The 23,323-nt window shown below is 42.4% G+C and overlaps 1 protein-coding gene across 1 annotated transcript in view; it reads left to right on the top strand.

Moving 5' to 3' along the window:
• The first annotated feature begins 899 nt into the window (after window positions 1-899).
• The window catches only part of ARMH3 (armadillo like helical domain containing 3), a 157,707-nt gene continuing 135,283 nt past the window's right edge, over window positions 900-23,323 (top strand). The window contains exons 1-6 of the mRNA XM_008144221.3: window positions 900-998; window positions 12,224-12,336; window positions 16,595-16,651; window positions 16,761-16,907; window positions 19,249-19,356; window positions 22,585-22,677. Of these exons, the coding sequence (XP_008142443.1) occupies window positions 12,235-12,336; window positions 16,595-16,651; window positions 16,761-16,907; window positions 19,249-19,356; window positions 22,585-22,677 (507 nt within the window). The 5' untranslated portion in view covers window positions 900-998; window positions 12,224-12,234. The remainder of the gene's footprint in view (window positions 999-12,223; window positions 12,337-16,594; window positions 16,652-16,760; window positions 16,908-19,248; window positions 19,357-22,584; window positions 22,678-23,323) is intronic.

The raw sequence follows: 23,323 nt of genomic DNA, 5'->3' as shown, positions 1-23,323 counted from the left end.
TTTTTTACTGCCCAGCATATCTTTTTCGTAATCCTCACCCAAGGACAGGCTTAGAGAGAGGAAGAGAGAGAGAGAGAGTGAGAGAGAGAGAATCCGACCAAGGATAGAACCCAGGTATGTGCCCTGACTGGGAATCAAACATGCACAGGATGATTTTCAACCAATTGAGCCACTACAGCTGGGCCCAGCATATCTTTTTTTAAAAAATATATTTTTTATTGATTTCAGAGAGGAAGGGAGAGGGAGAGAGAGAAAAAACATCAATGATGGGAGAGAATCATTGATCGGCTGCCTCCTGCAGGACCCACACTGTTTTGTTGTTTTTTGAAAAAAAATTTTTTTCCACTCCGGGATTTGAGCCTGCAACTCAGGCATGTGCTCTGACAGGGAATCGAACCATGACCTCCAGCTTCATAGGTCGATGCTCAACCACTAAGCCACACCTGCCAGGCCCAGTATATATTTTTTAATCTTCCATTTTGCATATGCAAAAACAGACTCAGGTTACTTGCCAACTTAACACAGTCTTACACGATGTTCTGCACATAGTAGTTACACAATACCTATTTGTTAAATGAATTTGTTTCCAATCTTTCGCTCACAAAGTTGCCATAAATAGCTTGGAACATATATCTTTCCAAACTCTGCCAGTGTATAGTCATATTCAGATTCTGCCATATTTAAAAACATTGCTATTGCAACTTGCATCCAGCAGATCCTCATAGATATTTCTTTTGTTAATTTTTTTTTCGCGGTGCATTTTGGGAGTTGTTGTCTTTGTGATGCTTGCTGGGAGTCGTGGTCTAAGCCTGCCTCAGGGTGTGGACGAATCTATCAGACGGCGGACTTTAGGACCCAGCGGGGCGCTGTGGGCCTGGGGAAGGGTCGGGGGAGGTCGGGAGCGCGGCCGTGAGCCCGGAGCAGCGGCGGCGTCGGTGGCATCGGGAGCGAGCGCGCCCGGGAGCGGCGCGGGTGGTGGAGGAGGAGTCGGGGGCTCGGTAAGAGGCGCGGGCCCGGGCCGGGCTCCGAACCTGGCCAACCCCTTTGGGTCCTGCTGTAACTAGGCCTTGGCCCTGTGGCGGCTCTGGGGGCGGGGCCTGCGCTCGCCTAGGGGACGACGGGGGTGGCGGGCGGGGGAGCGGGGAGAGGGAGGGAGGACAGATGCTGAGGCTGCGTGAGGCGAGGAGGCTGGGCCCGGGGCGGTGGAGCGGAGCCCGAAGCGCCTCGGTTCAACAGCCGCGGGGTCCGTCGGAACATCCGGTCCGGTGCCTGTCAAGTCCCTCCTGCTCCCTGTTGGGCCCTCCGGGCAACCGACCTTTGACCCCAGCACGGGGCTGACCCTGACCCCTAAAGCAGCCTCCCCTCCGCAGATTGTTCCCGCTCCTGGGTGGCCTTCAACCCATCCTGGCCTTGGGGTGAGGGCTTAGGGCAAGACCTTCGAGAAGGATTAGGGGAGGGCCCGTCTGACCCTAGGCTTCAGGTGTCCCGGAAGGGCCCCACCCTCTCGCTCTTTTTAGTCTCTGACTGACGGTCTTGAGCCCACCCTTCACACAGAATCCGTGCAGCCACCGTGCTTTCTCCGGGTTACGTGGTGCGAGGCTGGGAAATGAACCTGTTCCCAGACAAGTGTGGGGAATAAACTAGTTCCCTGAGGAAGGAGAGCTATGGAGGCTGTGGAGTGCCGCCTCTGCAGAGTGGGGAAGTAGAATTTGGGCCGGGCCGAATAAATGTTTCTTGATCATAAGACCCTCCCCAGTTACTCCTCTACAGAAAAAGTTTTGAGCTGAGTCAGAGCTGTTTCTTTGCTATCCTGAGCTCTCAGTGACTTGTAAACCAGGGCAAATAAGGTTTATATACCTGCCCTTAACTTAGCACAAGTGAGTTGGAATTATTTGGGTGTGCCTTCAGTTGGATTTGTGTGCGCAGTGCGTACTGTGTAAAGTCTTTTCAGATAATCAGTCTAGGGACAGGTGGATCCTTCTTGTTAGGATTGTAAAGGGGGAATTACCATTCTTTTAGTGAGTAGGGGAGCCTTTAAGGTGTTTTCTCTGGAAGTTTAGGCATTAATTCATTCACCTGTTCAACATTTGTATAATTAAAGAAAAGCACCTTGAAGACTCAAAAGAAATTGTTATAAAACTTGAAATTTCACATAGAATCAAATTCAAGAATTCATTTGGGGAATATTTGGGGAAAATAGCCAAATAAATTGATTAAGGATATATGGAGGTGAACTGTTTATTCAACATACATTTATTGAGCACTTGCTATGTAACTGGCACTGGGGTTAGAAATATGAGTATTGCCCTGGCCCGGTAGAGCACATACGAGAATCAGCCAATGAATGCATAAATAAGTGGAACAGCAAGTTGATGTTTCTCTGTCTTTGTTTCTCTCACTCTTTCTCTCTAAAATCAATAATAATAAGAAAGGAAATAAGAGTATCTTTTCTAAAGGACATCAGAAAGACATATTCATATGAAAGTTGTGCTGTGTGTTACATATCATTACAAAGGAATTTATACAGTGTGAAGTGACTCCTGCCATTGCCTGGGAGAGTCAGGGAAACCTTCACAAGGGGGAGATACTTTAGTCGGGTGATGAAGAGTGAGTAGGAGCGTGCACAAGTAAGGAAAGGCATTCCAGTTGTAGAGAACAGTATGTACACAGAAATGGTGCAAGTGTGAGGAAAAAAATAACGTGATGTTTAAATGTCAGAAATTTGTCCCAATCAGGATATGTGGTGGGGAAGTTGTCAGGAGATGCTTTTTATGTTACGGAATGACAGAAGTGCAGATTAAAGTAATGAGAAATGAGTCAGTGAGACCAATTCGAGTTGTTGCAGTTAAGTGAGAGTCTGAAAAAAGTGTGGCAGTGGGCATGAAGAATGGACTTTAGAAGTAATTTGGAGATAGATGCAGCAGGACTTAGTGACTGGAGAGAGTGGGCTAAGGTTTCTAATTTGAGAGATTGGGTGAATGGGAATTCCACTGGCCAGGATATGCACTGGGAAAAGTAGAACGTATTTTTAAAGAGTTGGAGTGGCTATGGAAAGAAGTACAGAGCAGAAAGTCTGGTGTGCTGAGGTCAAGTTGCCTGTGGGATGTGTATATGGAGATATTAGTAGGCAGCTGGAAGTGAGGAGGTTTAGTGAGTTTAATACATTGGCAATGGTAAGTGAGGGCATATCTGAAAAAAAATCCCGGGGAAAATCTTTATTTTGTTTGTTTATAAAGAAGTATCAGAATATGTACTTCTTCCATTTAATTGTGAGCTTCTCAAGGCAGGGACCAGAACAGTAATTTTAGGTCCCCTTTTTGTGGTATACTATGCCTGTGTTATTATAAGGTTAGTTATTAAGTTAGCAGGAAATCAATTTACTTTGTAAGGTTGCAGTCACCTTTTTGGGCTTAAAGAAGATTCTGGGAATTTCTTATAATTTTCATTTTATATTTAGGTGGTATTCATGAGGCTTGTATGGTTCAGTAGGAAAGGAAATGAAGAACATATGAGTGACGTTGTGCTGCTTGAGGAAGTTCAGGGTTTGAGCAGGAGATAGACAGTGTTAATTTACAAGAGGCTCCTGCTCATTGAAGAGAGAATCGTACAATGAATTTTCATTCTGGGAGATGTCAGAGGAATGTGATTTTCAATCAGTGTTTTCTGCAATCTTGTCAATTTGGAGTTGGTTTCTCTTTCTGAAGGTGCAAGTGCATTCTTTCTTGTGTAAAATAATTTGAAAGGGAACCTGAGATAGTCATGTTTATTTAAACCTCTTCATCTGTATTATTAGTTTGTGAAGATAGGCAGATTTGGTCAATTCGGATGAGATTGGATTGAATTCTGTGAAGCTAGTTCACCATTAGTAGGTACAGAAAGCGGGTGATACCTAGAGTGGAGATTGGGAAATTCCTGGTTTTGCCACTTGCTGCTTAGACTTGGGAAAATCCCTGAATTACTTCCACTTTCAAGTATAGGCACCACACGCACTCTGAGGTGAGCTTTGCCCAGAGCACACACAAGATATGGATGCTGCCCCGTAGTGGCTCGTGCGCTCACTGAATCAGGCTGATCTGTCCTGGTATCTAGAAAGTAGGGAAGATGCTTGTCAGACAAGGTCCTGAGTTGACTGGCTTTTCTTGGATAAAGTGGGAATGTTGATATTATGAATATCAGTCTCCATAGAACTTTAAGTGAATCTGATTTTGAATGTTCTACCAGTCAGCACCTGAGTTTTTGCATTAATAGGGTATTCTGATAGGGAGAAGGGCTACCCGAGAGAAGTATTTAGTGGCTTTACCTACTTACTAGCTGTGTGACTGGGCAAAGTAGAATCCTCATTGTAAAATATGATAATAGTAGCTATTTCATCTGGTTGTTGTAAGGATTAAGTATAGTATATTTAAAGCACTTAGAACATTGCCAAGTGTGTAGTGAGTGCTCAGTCGTGTTATTTATTATATATCACCCTGAGTGGGAGGCAGTGCTTTGAAAGATTTGGAGGAATAAGTGATGAATTCCAGAATTAAAAAAAGGAAATATAAAATAAGGAGGTGGTGGCCTGCCCTGGAGCTATCCATGAAAGGAGGGAAAGAGCCAGGTGGCTTCAAGAATGCAGGCCTTAAAAAAAAAAAAAAAGAATGCAGGCCTTACACCATTTGGAAAATATAAAAGGCTTAGAGTGACTAGCACTAAAAATTCATTAAAATGGAAAGGAGTTGTATGATTGTTTTAGAGCCAGTCAGGGGGTGGAATTGGAGGAACATGTTTTTCTCACATCGATATTTCTCTCTGTCTCTCCCTCTCTCTCTGAAAACCAATAGAAAAATATCTTCGGGTGAGGATTAAAAAAAAAAAAGAAGCTATGGCAAGGAACCATGAGGAATAGTAGCAACACAGTACAGTGCCCATGCCTATATCTGGAAAGTGAAGTAAATACAGATTCAGACAAGGGTAAATTTAGAAGGCCAGTCTGGACTATGTGGGCCAGCAAGTGAGCTAAATCCTTGGGGCTTTCAGAAATGAAGAGGTGACTGGTGTGAGTGGCTCAGTTGGTTGAGCGTTATCCCATACACTGAAAGGTTGCTGGTTTGATTCCTGATTAGGGCACATACCTGGGTTTTGGGCAGTCAGGGAGCGTATAGAAGGCAACCGATCAATGTTTCTGTCTCACATTGATGTTTCTCTCTCTCTCTTCCTCCCCCCTCCCCTTCCTTCCCTCCCTTCTTTGCTCTAAGCATGTCCTAGGGTGAGGATTAAAAAAAAAAAAAAAGAAAAAAAAAGAAGAAAAAGAAATGAAGAGGCATATTAGGAACTAGTTTGAAAAATGAAGGTTGAGATTTGGAGGAATACCCTGCATTCTCTTAAATGCTTACACTGCTAGTATTACCTCCAGGGAGTATGGTATACCTTGCAGAAAATTTAGGGAACAGATAACTTGTGCCTAAAGATTAAAAACAAAACAGCCTTGCATCTAGAGGAACTAGGGAACTTTTAGGAGAGTCAGGGCTGGAGACTATTTCTAGCTTTATAAACATACTAGAGGCCCGGTGCATGAAATTCATGCACGGGGGGTTTGTGTCCCTCAGCCCAGCCTGCACCCTCTCCAATCTGGGATCCCTTGAGGGATGTCCGACTGCCCATTTAGGCCTGATCCTACAGGGCAATGGTAAGTGAGGGCATAACTTACCTACCGGGATCGGGCCTAAACGGGCAGTCTGACATCCCTCTCACAATCCAGGACTGCTGGCTCCCAACTGCTCGCCGCCTGCCTTCCTGATTGCCCCTAACTGCTTCTGCCTGCCAGCCTGATCACCCCCTAACCACTCCCCTGCCAGCCTGATTGATGCCTAACTGCTCCCCTGCCAGCCTGATTGATGCCTAACTGCTCCCCTGCCAGCCTGTTTGCCCCTAACTGCCCTCCCCTGCAGGCCTGGTCCCCCCCAGCTGCTCTCCCCTGCAGGCCTGGGTCCCCCCCAACTGCCCTTCCCTGCAGGCCCGGTCGCCCCCAACTTCCCTCCTCTGTTGGCCTGGTCACCCCTAACTGCCCTCCCCTGCAGGCTTGATCGCCCCCAATTGCCTTCCCTTGCAGGCCTGGTCCCTCCCAATTGCTCCCCTGCTGGCCTGATTGCCCACAACTACTCTCCCTTGCAGACCTGGTCCCTCCCAACTGCCCTCCCCTGCTGGCCATCTTGTGGTGGCCATCTTGTGTCCACATGGGGGCAGGATCTTTGACCACATAGGGGCAGCCATCTTGTGTGTTGGAGTGACAGTCAATTTGCATATTACTCTTTTATTAGATAGGATAGAGGCCTGGTGCACGGGTGGGGGTCAGCTGGTTTGCCCTGAAGGGTGTCCTGGATCAGGGTGGGGATTCCCTTGGGGCATGGGGTGGCCTGGGCGAGGGGCCTGTGGTGGTTTGCAGGCCGGCCATGCCCCCCGGCGACCCAAGTGGAGGCCCTGGTATCTGGGATTTATTTATCTTCTATAATTGAAACTTTGTAGCCTTGAGTGGAGACCAAGGCAGGCCAGGTTGTGCGGAAAGCTTGGCTTCCTCCATTGCCAGGGAAACCCAAGCCTCCTGCTCACTCCAGCTCCGTGGCTGCCGCCATTTTTGTTGGGATTTATTTATCTTGTATAATTGAAACTTTGTAGCTTTGAGTGGAGGGAGGCCTGGGCCCGCCAGAGTGTGTGAAAAGCTTGGCTTCCTCCATTGCCAGGGAAACCCAAGTCTCCTGCTCACTCCGTGGCTGCAGCCATCTTGGTTGGGGTTAATTTGCATACTCGCTCCTGATTGGCTGGTCGGCGTGGCTTGTGGACGTAGCAGAGTGATGGTTAATTTGCATATTACTCTTTTATTAGATAGGATGGCCTCCTCTTGTGTATTGGGTGAATGGCTCATGGTTAGACAATGGTAGTATTTTTAAAAAATACATTAGTATTGATTTTAGAGAGAGGAAGAGAGAGGGAGAGAGAGAAACATCAATGATGAGAATCATCGATCTGCTGCCTCCCACACACCCCCTACTGTGGATCAACTTCTCAATCTGGGCATGTGCCCTGACCGGGAAATGAACCATGATCTCCTGGTTCATAGGTCCTCGTTCAACCATTGAACCACACCATCTGGACTCTTTCTTTTTTTAAGTTTTATTTAAACTGATTTTTAGAGAGGAAGGGAGAGGGAGAGAGAGAGAAACATCAATGTGAGAGTGAGACATCGATTGGCTGCCCCCTCCTGCATGTTCCCATACTGGCCTGTAACCCAGGCATGTGCCCAACCAACTGAGCCATACAGGCCAGGGTCATACTTTAGTTTTTTTATTGTAAAGTTCCTTGATCATAAGTTTGTTGTGAGGATACAACGAATTAATGTATATAACATGTTTAGAACAGTGCTTGGTACATAGTAAGTGCTAAATAAGTGTTAACTCTTTGGTTGTTATTTATTTATTTTTTATTTCAGAGAGAGGAAGGGAGAGAGAGAGAGAGAAACTTCGATGTGAGAAAGAAACATGTATGGGTTGTCTCCCACACTTGCTCTGACTGGTAATCATACCTGTTACCTTTTGGTGTACAGGGCGATGCTCCAACCTGAGCTACCTGGCCAGGGCCCAAGACTTTTGATTGATTAACTATGGCAGCTCTCTTGAAATCAGAGTGAATTTCTATAAAATTCTTTTTAAAAAATTCTTTTAAAAAATATGTTTTTATTGATTTCAGAGAGCGGAAGGGAGAGGGGAAGAGGGATAGAAATATTAGTGATGAGAGAATCTTGATCAGCTGCCTCTTGCACTACTCCTGCTGGGGATCGAGCCTGCAACCCAGGAATGCACCCTGACTGGGAATCGAATCATGACCTCCTGGTTCATGGGTCAACTCAACCACTGAACCATGCCGGCCAGGCTTAAAATTATTTTTGATACTAGAATTGGCAAATGTTGTAATGAAGACAATAAAATAAATGAATAACTGGCTAAGTGTAACTAACATTCCTTGCATGTTAGACATTGGAATAGTTGGCTTTAGGTTTTAAAATCTTGATGTTTGGCTTTTTTGTACTGTAGGGGTGTGAAGTGATATGCATTTAAGAAATATGTGTCTCAGTGGATAGAGTGTTGGCCCGAGGACTGAAGGGACCGGGTTTGATTCTGGTCAAGGGCATATACCTCAGTTGCAGGTAACCAATCACACATGGATGTTTCTCTCTCTGTTTCTCCCTCACCCTTCCACTCTCTCTCTAAAAAAAGAGTCAATGGAAAAATATTCTCAGATGAGGATTAACAACAACAATAACAACAAAAAAGAAGTATGTGGCTGGATTGCTTAAATATATAGTTCTTAAGAAATTATATGGCCCGGCCAGTGTGGTTCAGTGGTTGAGCATCAACCTATGAACCAGGAGGTCACAGTTCAATTCCCAGTCAGGGCACATGCCTGGGTTGTGGGCTTGATCTCCAGTGTGGGACGTGCAGGAAGCAGCTGATCAATGATTCTCTCTCATCATTGATGTTTCTATCTCTCCCTCTCCCTTCCTCTCTGAAATAAATTAAAAAACCAAATATATATATGAAATGTATGACTTGGAACTTTGAGATAAAAGTTGTACTACAGGTCATGGGATCGGCAGTCCCTGAGGTTTAGGAATAAAAGACTTCATTTATTTACTATTGAGTCGGGGGGATTTGAAGCCATTCCTGTTTGGTGGTAAATGAAATTAGTATTGAAAAGTTGCCTGATTCTCTTTTATATTTTGCCTAGTATGTCTTATTTCTGAGAAACTGTACTAAGCCTAATATGACATTTCTGTGGGATTACTATGGCTTTGCTGTATTTGCTTCTTCACCACAAGGATTTAAAAACCAGGATCAACAAAGGTCATAGTCATAGAATGCTTCTTTCCCTTCCTTGTGGTCCCATAGCATTAAAAAATTTGTTTTTAGTGCTTTTACTCTATTTATTTCTCTATTTATTGCCTTGTACTATGCATTATTATGTGTCTGTCTCTGCCAATAGATAGTGAGCTCCCAGAGCATCAGGTATGAAGTTTGCTTTTTGTAACCCCGTAGGGCCTAAGCTAGTGCTTTATAATATGTAGGTGTTCCTTATGTGTTTATGGTATTTAAGTGATGTTGAGAGGATCATTAGATGATATATCTAGTCCAGTGGTCGGCAAACTCATTAGTCAACAGAGCCAAATATCAACAGTACAACGATTGAAATTTCTTTTGAGAGCCAAATTTTTTAAACTTAAACTTCTTCTAATGCCACTTCTTCAAAATAGACTCGCCCAGGCTGTGGTATTTTGTGGAAGAGCCATACTCAAGGGGCCAAAGAGCCACATGTGGCTCGCGAGCTGCAGTTTGCCGACCACGGGTCTAGTCCAATCCCCTTGTTTTATTTATAAGGAAACTGAGGAGTAAAGACTTAATTACTCTGTCATCTAGTTGGTGTTCTCGTTTTGGTTCTGTTGGTTGGTTCCATTCTGCCTTGATGCTCCTCAGCTGGTGCTGATTCTCTCTACAACAGGGGAGTGTTGTAAAAGAGGAAAAAGTGCACTGAGAAGTTGTAAATAGATTATACTCACATTACTGATGTGCTGCAATCGACTGCTCTACCAGTCAAATATTTTACTTTCAAATTTAGGATTACAGGCTTAATTTCTGAGATACCCACTCCCCTAAAAACATTCTGTAAGAGTTCGACATTTCTCCCAGTCTACCACCCTAGATATACCCTTTGCTGTGTTTCATGGATAGAAGTGCTGGAGGAGGAGGTTTATATTATCGTTTCCAGTCACATTTTCGACAGCTTGGGTGGTAAATTCCAGTTGTTTGTGATGATGACAGAGAGTAATGAGTTGAAGCCCTTGGTTGAATGTTCCCCCCCCCCCCCCCCCGCCCCGCTCCAAATTGAAGGAGAGTGATGGAAAGAATTTAATTTCTTAGGGAATTTGGTACTTTGGATTGGAATTGTTTTTCCCTCTTCTCCTATTCCCATTTGCTTATTAGAAAGTATTGATTCTGAAATGGAGAAAGTGAGTTTATTAGATTTGAGGTAGACATTGATTAGCTGGAACCCAATTATAAATCCTCAGAGGGGGATGTTTGTAAACATGTGCTTTTCACATCCAGGAACTCGTGGTTCCCACTATTCCTGCTAATCAACTGGTTGAAGCTGAGTACATGAAAGATCTATACCCACTAAGTTTAGAATTGCATTGCTTTTGATTTATTTTAATAGGATCCTCTTGATTTCCAATTTGTTTTCTCCCCTTTAAGGATATCTTCCTCTTGACAACCTATTTAAGAGACACAGGAATGTTTTGAACAGAGGCTGTATTTCATGTTTTAAGGCAAAGCCATGATCAATATAGCATAAATTGCCCACAAGAATCTTTTCTTTGTTATTTTCCCCTTCAGTTTTCTCTGCACCATAGTGGAATTTGAGGGCTTAGTGAGGCCTCAATAAAGATAGGTCTTACTAACATTTTAGGTCAGATCTAGTACTTTTCAGCTGCCTCCCTCCCCCCCCCCCCGCCCCCCGCCTTTCAGATTCAGTCAGTGATGAGCATACCATGAGCCATGGGGCTATAGAAAAAATATAGGATGCATTCCCTTTGCTAAAGATGCCTAATACCTAGTTGGGGAAATTTTCTGTGCTTTATGCATTTTGTGTTCAAAGGTGAATCTCCTTTTTGGCTGTATGTATTAGAGAAAAACAATGTCTGAGATAAAATCTTTTATACTACTTAAGGAACATCTGTTCCTTAAACTTTTTATTTTGATTTGAAAGATACTGTATATTTCTCAAAAGTGATTGAACAAAATTAATTTTGTTCTGCTGCTTTGGGTTAGTCTGGAAGTAAAAATCAGGCTCCTCACTACCCCCCATACTTGCCATTGGGAAGTGAGGGAATATGTGTAAATCCACAGCGAAGACCTGTTGGATTTTAAGTTCTCACTTAAAAAATTGGGAATTCCTAGCCCTAGCCGGGTGATTCAGTTGGAATGTCGTTCGGTAACCAATGGTTGTGGGTTCGATTCCTTGTCAGAGCATATATCTAGGTTGCAGAATTGATCCCTGGTCAGGGCACATAAGGGAGGCAACCAATTGATGTTTCTCTCTCACATCGATGTGTCTCTTTCTCCCTTTCTCCCTCTCCTCCTTCCTCTCTCTAAAATCAGTAAACATATCCTTGGGCCCTGGCTGATTTGGCTCAGTGGATAGAGAGTCAGCCTGCAGACTGAAGGGTCCAGGGTTCGATTCGGGTCAGGGGCACATGCTTGGGTTTCGGGCTTGATCCCCAGTGGGGGGGGGTGGGGTGGGGTGCAGGAGGCAGCTGCTCAATGATTCTCTCTCATCATTGATGTTTCTATCTCTCTCTCCCTGTCCCTTCCTCTCTAAAATCAATAAATATGGTGTGTGTGTTTAAAAAAAAACCAAAAAACATTTCCTTGGGTGAGAATTAAAAAAAAAAATTGAGAATTCCTTGAAGCAAGATGGGGAAATTTGGGCATGATTCATGGAATTGCTTTTATATAGAATTGAAAAATACATTGAGGTTTGATCTGTAATATTATATTTATGCACATACATACATGTATAATTACATTTAAAAGGAGTACATTGTTATATTCAGTTATTTTGAAATCAAGTTTAATTTTTGGCCTTTAACTGGTATTTTCTACCTTGGGTCTCTTTCCAGAGGAATTTCTGAAGACAGTCAAGTGCGTTGTGATTTATGAGGCAGTGAAGGCCAAATGCTTTGCAGTGACGAGAACCTACTTACTCTGGGGAAAATCAATGGAGCATATCAGTCTGCAGCACACTTCCTGTCTTAATGGTTCTAAGCTCGATCAATACTTGAAATTTAACTTCACCATCAGTCTGGGGCAGTGTGTACTTTGCAGCCTTCCATCAACCTCAAATATATGGCCAGACCTATTACAGATGGAGCTAGTTACACTTTCCTGCTTGGTTTTGGATCTGCTTTAAGCCTTGTCCACTGGCATGTTTTAAGGATATAAAATGTGTTGTGCTATAATTTAAATCTTGAAATTACCTGGTCAGGAGAGGGGGTGTTGGACAGATGTGCAAGACCTATAGCATGGTTGTTTATTATTTCTTCTTCCTAAAAAATTTCCCATTAAGCGGTGTTTCAATAGAATCTCCAGAATCTTGGAGAGCAATTCTAGCACTGACTCTGGTTTTCTTTTCACAGATTCTCTAACCATGGCACAGGTAGAGAAAAGAGGGGGTTTGCTCCGGAAATCTTCAGCCTCCAAAAAACCACTGAAGGAAAAAGTGGTGCTGATGTATGATGAGATCTTCATGGTAAGACCTGAATCCATCTCCTTTATGATCCATGTTAGAATTCATTGTATTAAGACATTAGTTCTTGGTAGTAATTTTAAAAGGTCAACTTAAGGAAAGGTGATAGCAGGCAATTGACCTACTGATTTTTGTCATTAGCTTTCCTGTAAAGTGGCGGGGTAAGGGTTATCTTTTTTCTTATTTCACTCATTAACTGGAAGCCTCTGTCTAGAACAGTGGTCGCCAACTGGTGGTCTGCGGACTACTGGTAGTCTGTGAGGTCTGAAAGGTTGGCGACCGCTGGTCTAGAATTTCTGTTTGAAAATTATTGCTGAGAAATTTTGGATCTTAGCACTATAATTTTTGCTAACCTTTTGGACCAATTTAACTAAGGAAAGAGCATGTTAAAAACTCTGTACAAAGGACTAAATACATATGTGAGGGCAAGTAGAAGCAATCAACACAAGATGTTGTAAAAACCATGACAGTATTACTGAGATGATTTGGGTTCTGGCTCCTGCTCTTTTATAAGTCACTTAACTTTGTTGACCCTCTTTCCCAGAAAGAGATAATGATTATATCTACCATACTTGGTTCACTGGGTCATTATATTTCATACTAGAGGCCTGGTGCACGAATTTGTGCATGGGTGGGGTCCCTTGGGGTGGCCTGTGGGGTGGGTGGCCTGGTACTGCCCCCTCACCTGCTTCACCATCCCGCCTGTGGGGCGATTGCTTGGGGCCACCTGCCTCCCCCCCTCAGTGCCTGGAAGCCAGGCAGAGTCTATGCCCCCTGCCGCCATCTGCGGGGTGATTGGCAGGGCGATTGGGCCCCTGCTCGCACCTGCCTTGGCCTGGCGCTGCCTGCTCATCTGCTGCACCATCCCACCGCAGTCCCGCTCTCATTGAGGCCCATCGCCTGCACTGCCGCCTGCTGCCAGCACCGATGCCTGCCATGTTTCGCCCGCCCCCTGGTGATCAGTGCACGTTATAGCAAGCGGTCGAACTCCTGATTGAACTCCTGGTCGAGGGGACAATTTGTATATTAGGCTTTTATTATTTAGGACTAGAGGCCTGATGCAGGAAATTTGTGCAAGGGGCTCGGCCCTCACAGCCATGGTGGCTTGCCTCGGCCCTTGCAGCCCCAACTTTGTCTGGAAGGTCGTCAGGAAGGACATTTGGCTGTCCAGTCTAATTAGCATATTACACTTTTTTTATTATAGATATGTGAATGGGCTTTGAAAACTGAGCTTGATACAAATTCAGTGGGGACATATAATTTGACTAATTTATTTGGATGATTAAGTGCACTTACTTTTTAAGAAAAAATTTGTTTATTGATTTCAGAGAGGAAGGGAGAGGGAGAGAGAGATAGAAACATCAGTGATGAGAGGAAATCATTGATTGGCTGCCTACTGCACGCCCCCTACTGAGGATTGAGCCTGCAACCCGGGCATGTGCCCTGATTGGGAATTGAATTGTGGCCACCTGGTTCATAGGTTGATGCTCAACCACTGAGCCAAATTGGCTAGGGCTAGGTGCACTTCTTTTTTATTTTTTAAATGTATTTTATTGATTTTTTACAGAGAGGAAGGGAGAGGGATAGGGAGTTAGAAACATTGATGAGAGAGAAACATCGATTAGCTGCCTCCTGCACACCTCCTACTGGGGATGTGCCCACAACCAAGGTACATGCCCTTGACCGGAATCTAACCTGGGACCTTTCAGTCCCAAGGCCAACGCTCTATCCACTGAGCAAAACCGGTCAGGGCTAGGTGCACTTCTTGTTAGAAGAGAAAGATTTGAGGGAGATTCTTTTTTTTTTTTTTTTTTTTTTCTTTTCTTTTTTTTAATGAATCTTTATTGTTCAGATTACAATTGTTTCTCCTTTTTCCCCACATATCTCCCCACCACCCAGTTCCTACCCGCCCTCTTCCCTTACCTCCCCCCCCCCGCTGTCCTTATCCATAGGTGTATGATTTTTGTCCAGTCTCTTCCCATACTCCCCACACAGACACCCCTTTCCCCCTGAGAATTATCAATCTACTCCCATTCTATGCCTGATTCTATTAAGTTCACCAGTTTATTCTGTTCCTCAGATTTTTAATTCACTTGACTTTTAGATTCACTTGTTGATAGATATGTATTTGTTGTTCATAATTTTTATCTTTCTTCTTCTTTTTCCTCTTTTTAAAGAATACCTTTCAGCATTTCATATAATGCTGGTTTGGTGGTGATGAACTCCTTTAGCTTTTTCTTATCTGTGAAGCTCTTTATCTGCCCTTCAATTCTGAATGATAACTTTGCTGGGTAGAGTAGTCTTGGTTGTAGGTTCCTGCTATTCATCACTTTGAATATTTCTTGCCACTCCCGTCTGGCCTGCATGATTTCTGTTGAGAAATTAGCTGATAATCGTATGGGAGCTCCCTTGTAGGTAACTAACTGTTTTTCTCTTGCTGCTTGTAAGATTCTCTCTTGTCTTTTGCTCTTGGCATTTTAATTATGATGTGTCTTGGTGTGGTCCTCTTTGGATTCCTTTTGTTTGGGGTTCTGTGCGCTTCCTGGACTTGTAAGTCTATTTCTTTCATCAGGTGGGGGAAGTTTTCGTTCATTATTTCTTCAAATAGGTTTTCAGCATCTTGCTCTCTCTCTTCTTCTGGTACCCCCATAATTCTGATGTTGGTTCGCTTGAAGTTGTTCCAGAGGCTTCTTACACTATCTTCAACTTTCTGAATTCTCTTCTCTTCATGCTTCTCTGGAAGAGTGTCCTTGGCCTCTTTGTATTCCAAATCTTTGAGTTGATTCTTGCAATCCTCTAGTCTGCTTTTGGGTCTCTGTATAATATTTTTTATCTCAGTCAGTGTATGTTTAATTTCTAGTTGGTCCTCATTGAATTTATTGGCCTTTTTAGGAAGAGTGTCCTTGGCCTCTTTGTATTCCAAATCTTTGAGTTGATTCTTGCAATCCTCTAGTCTGCTTTTGGGTCTCTGTATAATATTTTTTATCTCAGTCAGTGTACGTTTAATTTCTAGTTGGTCCTCATTGAATTTATCGGCCTTTTCCATGAAATTCTTGAAAAACCTTATAACCGTGGTTTTGAACTCTATGTCCAGTCGCTTGTTCTCCTCCATTTCTTTGGTTTGTGATCTGTTTCCTTGCCTTCTCATATTCTCTGCTTCCCTAAGTTGGTAGGGTAGTTTTGTGTACTAGGTGTCCTATTGGTTCAACGGGTCAGCCTCCCAGTTACTTGAGGTGGACACTCTTGGTGTACCCTTGTGTACTGTGTGTCCCCCAGCAGGAGCTACAGCAAGGGCTAGTTTTCTCCTCCTTTGCTTGGGCGGTTTTGGAGCAGTCTGACTGGAGCTGCGTTGGTTAAGCTGCTCCAGAACAGGCCATTTATATGCAAAAGCCGCTGTGTGGAGCCGGGGCGGGTTTGTAGAATGTGCGGGGCGGGGCCTCAGGGCGGGGCCTCAGGGCGTCACTAGGCTGGGGCGTGGCCAACGGCGATGGCTGCCGTCAGCCGTCTCTGCCTTTCCACGTTTCCAAGTCCCTGCGCCCCGCGCTCCAGCGCAGTAAACAATGATTGCTGGGCGCACCACTGCAAAAGTCACTCTCACTTTCCGACCCGATGGCCGAGAGTCCAGCTTCTCCCTGTAAGTGCCTGGGTCCCCCGAGTGTCCCCAGAAACTGGATTTCAGAGTGATCGGGAGCTTGTCTCCCTGCGGGTTGAAGAAAAGCCGCGCACCCAGCCGCCCGCCGCCGGCCCGATTCGCGTGCCTCCGTACCTCAGCTTTTCAGCGATTGTGCTTCTTTCTCTTCTTAGTTGTAAATCTTCCACTCAGCCAGCTTTCCCGTGGTTCTGGGTGGTAGACGTTTTTGTCTTTTAGTTGTATTTTTGAAATTGTTGTGTGAGGCAGCAGATTAGTTGTTTAACTATGCCGCCATCTTGGTTCCTCCCCTGAGGGAGATTCTTCGAGCCATTTTTTAAATTTTGGCTCAGAGAATAAATATATATGCAAAATGCTTTTCATTTGGGGGAAAAAAAACCCCCAAAACTGTTGTTCCCCATTACAGTAATTTATACTGACCAAGTAAAACCGAGGCAAGCCACCATGGCTGTGAGGGCTGAGCCCCTTGCACAAATTTCCTTAATTTTGAAAGGTAATTTTCAAAGTTAATTTTGTAAGGTAATGTTGATTATGTGTAGTGACTTTTTCAAATGTATTCTTAGTGATTTGATGTTTAGCTGCAGATATTGAACCTACTTATCTTGATTTTAGACAGAGGACCCCAGTAAGTGCAGTCCTCGATTTTGGGAGGAGCTCTTCCTCATGAAGGTAAGACTTGGTGGCATCTGTGGATTTTCCTGGTAACTGAGATTGCCTTCTCATGTGTTCTAGGTGCTGTACTAAAAGTGAACTCAGGTTCTTATCGTTTCCTTGGTAGGTGAATTTAGATTACCTAGAAGGCAAACTGGAATCTCTTGATGGTGAGGAGTTAATGAAGATTAAGGACAACATTAATTGCTTATTTCAACACTGCATCCAGGCTCTAGGAGAGGAACATCCAATTCGAGTTGTCAACGCATTGCAGGTACAAGGCTGGGAGACTGGGAAGTCTTGTTTGATAGAAGAAAGGAATTGTAACACATCTGTTGAAACCTGAGGAACTTAGAATTGCCCTTAGGTGTGAGATTTTCATTTTTCTTTACTTCTTTAAGTAATGAAACATATATGTCATATTTGTTTAGTCATCTTCCTGGTTAAACAAATTGATGCTTATAGTAGTAATCTTGTCCATTTGTATAATTTGATCTAGTGTCAAGGCAGATTGTTTGACAGAATTCTTATTATTACTTGAGGAAAGGAAATAGAGAGGAAATTGAGGCGAGTTTACTTAGTGTACAGCAAAAATCAGGGAGATTTTTTTTTGTTAAATCCTCACCTGAGGATATTTTTTCCATTGATTTATTTTTTTTTTTTTTATTTTTAGAGAGAGTGGAAGGGAGAGAGGCAGGGAGGAGAGAGAGACAGAAACATTGATGTGAGAGAGACACATCTATTGGTTGCCTCCCACATGTGGGGCTGGGGACCCAGATATGTGTCCTTGACCGGGAATTGAACCCGAGACCCTTCAGTGCATGGGTTGATGCTCTAATCATTTACCAACAGCGCCAGAGCAGAGGAGATTCTTAATACAGTATTTTCTCACTAGTTCAGGAGTTCATAATCTGAGGTTTCAGAGGGTCCTTGACTCCCTGAAATTATATGTAGTATTTTATATGCGTATGTATAATCTTTCTGGAGAGAGGGCTTTCTTTCATCAGATTCTCAAAAGGGTCTGTAACTCTGAAAACATTAAGAATCATTGTTCTTAATGCTAAGTGGCATGATCAATAGGAAGATTCATTGAAAAATTATTTCTTAGATGACTGTTACGTGCTAATCATTAGACTCGTGGGGATACATTATAGACTTCCAGAAGGCAAAGACTTTTATAATTTCATTCAAAACTTTGTTCCTAGTGTGTAGAACAGTGCCTGGCAAATAGTACTCTATAAGTACATTTTTTCTGAATGAATGATGGGCAGTTTCTAAAGTTTATTGTCTAGTAACTCCAAGGGTAGCCAGTCTAGGGCTGTGTATCTAGGTTAGTGATTGATAGATTTAGGGTAGTGATAGACAGACAGCATAAAGGATTTTATTGAAGTTTTGATTGATTTGGTTTTAAGTTTCTAACTTACTAGTTAGATCACTTTGTGAGCCCCAGTTTTCTCATCTGTAGAATGTAGAAATTACCTCTTGAGTTGATGCTCCAGAAAGGACTATGTTTATCCTGTAGCTTTGATAACCTTTGGCACAATAAATTCCAAGTTGTAAGGGCTCATTGAAAGTTGAAAAGTGTACTTTCCGTAATTGCATGGGGGCATGAATTGTAAACTGTTTTTAGTTTGGTGGAAATAAATTGACATTAAACCACTTGGTGACCAATTAAAATATAGTACATTATTGTAATAGCTGATACTTATTGAACTTTAACAACATTTGAGATACTATTATTGGAGCTTTAACAAAGTTGCAGGGACTATTCTAAGTGCTTTATAGTATTAATTCACATAGTTCTCACAACATTCCTATGAGATGGGTGCTATTATTGTTATTCCCATTTTATAGATGAGAAAAGAGGCATTGAAAAGTTAACTAATTTGTCTAGACTCGCACAGCTAATAAGTAGTGGAATGTAATGAATTTAAGATTTGAAACAATTGGTTATTATCATATAGAGACTTAAATAACTTGTAGTTGTTAAAAATATTAAAAATAATAAACTATAATGTAAATACAAAATTAATTTTAATAAAGGACATCATGTTCATCAATCCCATGATACAAACTCAAACAATTTTTTTATTTTTTATTATTATTTTTTTAATATATATTTTATTGATTTTTTACAGAGAGGAAGAGAGAGGGATAGAGAGTTAGAAACATCGATGAGAGAGAAACATCGATCAGCTGCCTCTTGCACACCCCCCACTGGGGATGTGCCCGCAACCAAGGTACATGCCCTTGACCGGAATCGAACCTGGGACCCTTGAGTCCGAAGGCCGACGCTCTATCCACTGAGCCAAACCGGTTTCGGCTATTTTTGAATATCACCTTCCAGTCTTTGTCTCCACTGCAATTTTAAAAAAGAGGATGGGTAAAGCAGCAGAAAAAGAGGATAAAAATAGTTTTAGTTGCTGTTCCTCTTTTGATTTCTGGGTTTTGCACATATGAAGACTCAGACTGAGTTTTGAAACGCAAGTATTAGAGCACTTGAATGTCAGCTGTGTGAGGAGGAGGTTCTGAGGTTGCAATGTGAGGCTACAGTTCCAGTGCCCTTCGTTTTGAGACTTCCTTTCTAGAAAGAATTCTTTCTCTCATTCCTGCAGACCTTGTGTGCACTCATTCGAGGAGTACATCAAAAGAATAAGTCTACCTCTGGGTTTGACATTATCAACATGCTGATGGGCTTTGATAAGGCGGAGCTGTGCATGAAGGTGAGGCGTAAGCTGCAGCTATGCCTGTATATGGCTGCTTCTGACAGCTGTTCATGGGTACCATCTGCAGACAGTTAGTTGTACTAGAATAGTGGTCGCCAACCGGTGGTCCGCAGACCACTTGTGGTCCATGAGGTCTGAAAGGTTGGCGACGACTGTACTAGAAGATTTGGACTCAAATAGATTTAGATGATTAAATTTGGCCTTGAATTTGCATGTTTTTATTTTACAGATTTGGTTTATCTGAATAAGGGAAAATTTGAAATTCAAATTTGAATTGAGGCATTCTTTCTCTGCAAGATAAAGACTGAGCAGCTTTTTTTATGATTTATATCATCTGATCATACAGTTTTAAAAACATGTATGAACTTAAATAAAATGTAACAAAATATACAAGAGTAACTTTTGTTTTAAATTTTAAGCTTTCTTTTTTAATTTTACTTTATTAAATATATTTTTATGGATTTCAGAGAGGAAGGGAGAGGGAGAGAGAGATAGAAACATCAATGATGAGAGAGAATCATGGATCGACTGCTTCTTGCATGCCCCACACTGGGGATCGAGCCCACAATTGGCATGTGTTCTGACCCGGAATCGAACCAGGACCTCTTAGTTCATGGGTTGATGCTCAACCACTTAGCCACACCAGCCAGGCTATTAAAAAAACATAGATGGTTTGGCTCAGTGGACAAAGCGCCGGCCTGCGGACTCAAGGGTCTCAGGTTCGATTCCAGTCAAGGGCACATGCCTGGGTTGTGGGCTCGGTCCCCAGTAGGAGGTCTGCAGGAGGCAGCTGATTCTCTCATCATTAATGTTTCTCTCTCTCTCTCCCTCTCCCCTCCTCTCTGAAATCAGTAAAAATATATTAAAAAAAAAATAGATGTGTGTACACATACATACACACACACACACACACACATATATATATACACACACACATATATATATTTGTTAATCCTCACCTGAGCATATTTTTTTCATTGATTTTTAGAGAGAGCAGAAGGGAGGCAGAGAGACAGAGAGAAAAATACATTGGTGTGAGAGAGACACATTGATTGGTTGTCTCCCTGGGGTGGGCATCAAGCTTGCAACCAAGGTATGTGCCCTTGACCAGAATTGAACCGTGACCCTTCAGTCTATGGGCTGACATTCTACCTACTGAGCCAAACCAGCTAGGGCTATAAAAATATATTAAGCCCTAACGGCGTGGCTGAATGGTTGTGTTAAGCTATGGACCAGGAGATCATGGTTCGATTCCTGGTCAGAGCACATGCCCGGGTTGTGGGCTCAATCTCAGTGTGGGGCGTGTAGGAGGCAGCTGATCAATGATTCTCTCTCATCATTGATGTTTCTATTTCTCTCTCCCTCTTCCTTCCTCTCTGAAATCAATAAAAATATATTTGAAAATACATTAAAAAATCTGTGTGCCAAAGAATCCTCATAGTGATTAGACAATTTTAAAAAGTTATGAATAGACAATTATGACTACACAAAGATTTACTACCTGGAGTCATTTTTGTTGTTTTGTTAATTCTCACCTGAGGATTTTTTTTGCATTGATTTTTAGAGAGCGTGGAAGGGAGGTGGAGGAGAGAGAGAGAGAGAGAGGGAGAGAGAAACATCAATGTGAGAGAGACACATTGATTGGTTGCCTCCCGCATGTACTCTGACCGGTCCGGGGATCTAACCTGCAACCCAGGCATGTACCCTTGACCGGGTATCAAATATGAGACGCTTCGGTTTGACAGTCGACACTCGAACTGCTGAGCAATACCAACTAGGGCTGGAGTCATTTTTTAATTCTAGCCTATACACTTCATGTATATATCATAGTAAAATTCCCTATTTACCTTTCATCCTCATCATTCTAACTACTGCCTATAAGCTACTGATTATTAAGTCTCTAACTTTAGCCTTAACATCCCTTCATGAGTCTCAAAATTGTATATGTACTCTGTAAGCACTTGTTGAATATACCCACTCCCTAAATATCTCTTGCTAAACATATTTAAAATGGAACTCATTGTTTTCCCTACATCTGTTCTTTCTCATTCATTCCCTATCAGAATAGGAGCACCTGTCTTCTCAGTATCTAAAGCCAAAAACCTAGGAGTCATCCTTTACTCTGTCCTCTCTCTCATTTTTCATATCCAAATGATCACCAAGTTCAGCTAATTTTACCTCAGCTCATATTTCTCATACCTTTTCTCCCCCTCCTCTCCCCCCGCCCCCCCATTACCAGTGTCCCCATTATCTCTCACTTGAACCATTGCAGTGATGTCTTTATACATTCTTTGACAAACATTTGTTAGGCTCCTGTGTGTCAGGCACTGGGGATACAGAGACAAATAAGACATGGCAGCTATTTTCAGAAAACTGATAGATTAGTCCTCATTTGTCTCAATTCCTTCAGGCTTACCATCTTTACTAGTAAATCTGTCATCCTTACTGACACCAGAGGTATTGTATCTTACACTCATTTTTTTCTGCTTAAAACCCTTCATTAGTTTCCTATCACTAACAAGATATAGACCAAACTCTTAGTTAGCCTTATAAAACTTTCAAGGCTATTTCTCTAGTCTCATCTTTCATCACTGTGCCTCACTCATTATACTTCCGTAATAACAAACTACTCGTATTCGAAGTTCATATTCAGAGCTGTTTCATTCCTCATTGTCTTTGATCATGCTAATGCCTGTCTAGAAATCCTTTCCTCCTCAAGTTTTAATTAATTCCTACTGATTTTTCAAAATACAACCCACCCTTGAGGAGTCCTGGTATATCAAATTATACTACAAAGCCATTCTAATCAAAACAGCCTGGTATTTGTTATTTTTAATTTATTTTTATTTTATTGTTAGCTTATTTGTTGTTTTTAGTTTATATACTTATTATTTAACTTACCCATTATTAAATAATTCTTAAATATTTAAAAATGTACTTCATTCTAAAATAAAGGTTTATATGAGGATGATAGGCTATAAACATTTATTTGGTAGGATAGTGAATTCTATGCTGTTGTTACTTAAGCATTTTCCTAAAAATAGGTAGACTTAGAAGTCTTCCTTTTCTTTGTCTAATTTTGCAAGACCTGGGCCTCAGGGGGTGATATGCTTGCTTTCTTGTGTGTTATTCACATTACCCTGTGTAACATAACCCAGAATTGGACAAAGACACAGTGCAGATATTACTTGGTATGGTTTAACATTTAACCATTCTCTTTCTCAGAACTTGATGGAGAGTTTGGATTCATTGCTTTGTGCAGAAGGTTCTGAAAGTCTGAAGAGTTTATGTCTGAAACTTCTCCTTTGCCTAGTGACTGTAAGTCACTCATCTATGTTTCCTTGTCAAGGGTATTAGTTAACAGCAGGGGCAAGCTTATTTGAAAATTTGAGCCAAAGCTAGAGAGGAAAATAAATTATGTACTGGGGCATTTCATCACTCTGTTGTGTCTGAATGTGTAGGAGGACATTAGTTGCATGGGCTTTCGTTTCTTGGAAGTTGCTCTTTGGAGTAACTGCTGTCATTTTAACCTGCAGGATATGTGATATTTGTTACTTTAAGGGTACCACTCCTGGAGAACTACTCTCTTCTGGATGATCAGCTTTGCCCTTCTCATCAGGTCTCATTTGGAGACAGTTTTTGTAATTCTGAATATTTTTATTTATTCTGATTTACATTTTATAGCATGAAGCTGGCCTGTACATTCTAGTGGGAGGAGGGCAAGGTATTGTTCATTTACTTCAGGTGATTCCTTTTCCTTGCCACTACTCAGAGACTTCTGGATCATAAACTTCTTCCTGTGCATTTGTGGATTGAAATCCAAGAAACCGTTAAGCAAATGCTTGTGTGAGGGTATGAGAGAAACAATGAGAAGTTAAAAAATTTAGGGAGTTTTAATTTGCTAATTTCCTATCCATCTAGTGTCTGTTTAGGCCAGTGATGGCGAACCTATGACACGCGTGTC

Source organism: Eptesicus fuscus, chromosome 17 (assembly GCF_027574615.1).
Source record: "Eptesicus fuscus isolate TK198812 chromosome 17, DD_ASM_mEF_20220401, whole genome shotgun sequence".
Classification (NCBI taxonomy): domain Eukaryota; kingdom Metazoa; phylum Chordata; class Mammalia; order Chiroptera; family Vespertilionidae; genus Eptesicus; species Eptesicus fuscus.
The sequence above is the reverse complement of the archived record's forward strand: the minus strand, read 5'-3'. Positions and strand labels throughout refer to the sequence as shown.